The 1,506-nt window shown below is 40.2% G+C and overlaps 1 protein-coding gene across 3 annotated transcripts in view; it reads right to left on the bottom strand.

Moving 5' to 3' along the window:
- Nucleotides 1–337: 337 nt before the first annotated feature.
- The window catches only part of zgc:92907 (ALG13 UDP-N-acetylglucosaminyltransferase subunit), a 4,373-nt gene continuing 3,204 nt past the window's right edge, over nucleotides 338–1,506 (bottom strand). For all 3 annotated transcript variants that reach the window (XM_014005574.1, XM_014005592.1, XM_014005582.1), the window contains 2 exons: nucleotides 1,006–1,144; nucleotides 338–905 (listed from right to left, as the gene is read on the bottom strand). In XM_014005574.1, coding sequence (XP_013861028.1) covers nucleotides 794–905; nucleotides 1,006–1,144 — 251 coding nt within the window. In that variant the 3' untranslated portion in view covers nucleotides 338–793. The remainder of the gene's footprint in view (nucleotides 906–1,005; nucleotides 1,145–1,506) is intronic.

Genomic DNA, 1,506 nt, shown 5'->3' on the forward strand with positions numbered 1-1,506 from the left:
GACCTGCAGTGAAAGGACTGTGCAGGGATTACACAACGAAACAAACAAATCACTGACATGCAAAACACCAGACCTACACGAGGAGATTTGCCTCAGTGCAGACCGCCATCCTCGTGAGGAGAAAAAAAAGGACACATTTGCACTCAAACATACAGCAAACAGAGACGACTAATAAATCTTACAAGCCGCACACTTAGAAATACAAATGAACTACAACTGATAAGCTGCTGGAAAAGTACGCCGTCTGCTGTGACGAAATAAAACTCCTGCTGGAGATAAACTGTAAGAACTTTTCACTTTCCCATCATCCAACCAAAGTCATAAAATGCTACATATGTGATCTGTGCAGGCAAAATGTTTTTAATATGGAACAATTCATCTGAAAAGCTTCAGTTTGCTGAAATTGAACCAAGTATCTCAGTTGGTTCACAAGCGCCGGCTTGAACACTTGTTTTTATTTGTCTATATGAGTGTCCAATCCTGAGCTCTGATGGCCTGGGTTTGACTTGTTTGGTTAAAATACTTTCCTAGAGAAATTGTTTTTCAGTTTTGACTTCTCCTTTTAACATTTTAATGCAATTATCTGTTTTTTCTACTTCTTACATGTAAAAAAAATCATCTTCCTTTTGACTAAAAACCCATCAGTTTCTAAGATTAGTATCCAAATAACCTTCTTGTTGTGTTAAAAAAAAGACATTTCGAAAAGTCAGCAAATAAATCCATTATATTTGAAAAATAAAACTCATTTCACTCAGAGCAACAAACATCCGGCAGACTCGTGGGAAGACAGGTTTCATTTCAACCCGAGAGCTTTGTCTAAAAAGTTTGCAAAGTTCTTTGGTTGTCCAGGTGGGAACGGCTGCAGCACAGACAGGTCCATGTTCCTCAGTGTCTCCGTCAGAGTGCTGAGCCGGTCCAGGACAGAGCAGGAACACAGAAACAGTTAACATCGTTTGGTTTTTACCACAGGAGTAAAGCCTGAAGGTGTGTGTGAGGTGAACTCACCTGCACGTGCAGTACAGCAGGTGGTGGTCCGTGTGCAGCTGCCTGGCCAGCTCCAGCTGGTGGTTGTTCATCAGTTTGTCGTTGACGACGACCAGCAGAGGTTTGCCAGCGCCGAGAGCCTCCAGACAGCTTCCTGCTCCTGAGGAATAAAAAATAAAATGAAAAAGGATAAAGATGCTTGTTAAATTTTAATTTAATAAACAAACTCAGTGTTAACTAAAAGAAATAACTCGTTTCTTTACTCAGCTTTATTCCGCCATGTGCATCCCCCGAACAGACATACAGAGAGCGACGAAGAAGAACACAAACCCAAAACACATGCTCCTGGCATAACAGTGCCCCTAGTGGGTGGACATGTAATACAAATAAAACAAAGGAGTAACACTCTCCCACTTTTCTTAAAAAATAAAAAAAACAAAACAAAACAAAAAAAACTTATGAGAAAACACAGTCATTAAGGATTTTGTCAGAACAGTCTCAACGTAACAGAAAGTGAAACAT

Source organism: Austrofundulus limnaeus, unplaced genomic scaffold (assembly GCF_001266775.1).
Source record: "Austrofundulus limnaeus strain Quisiro unplaced genomic scaffold, Austrofundulus_limnaeus-1.0 Scaffold1, whole genome shotgun sequence".
Taxonomy (NCBI): Eukaryota; Metazoa; Chordata; class Actinopteri; order Cyprinodontiformes; family Rivulidae; genus Austrofundulus; species Austrofundulus limnaeus.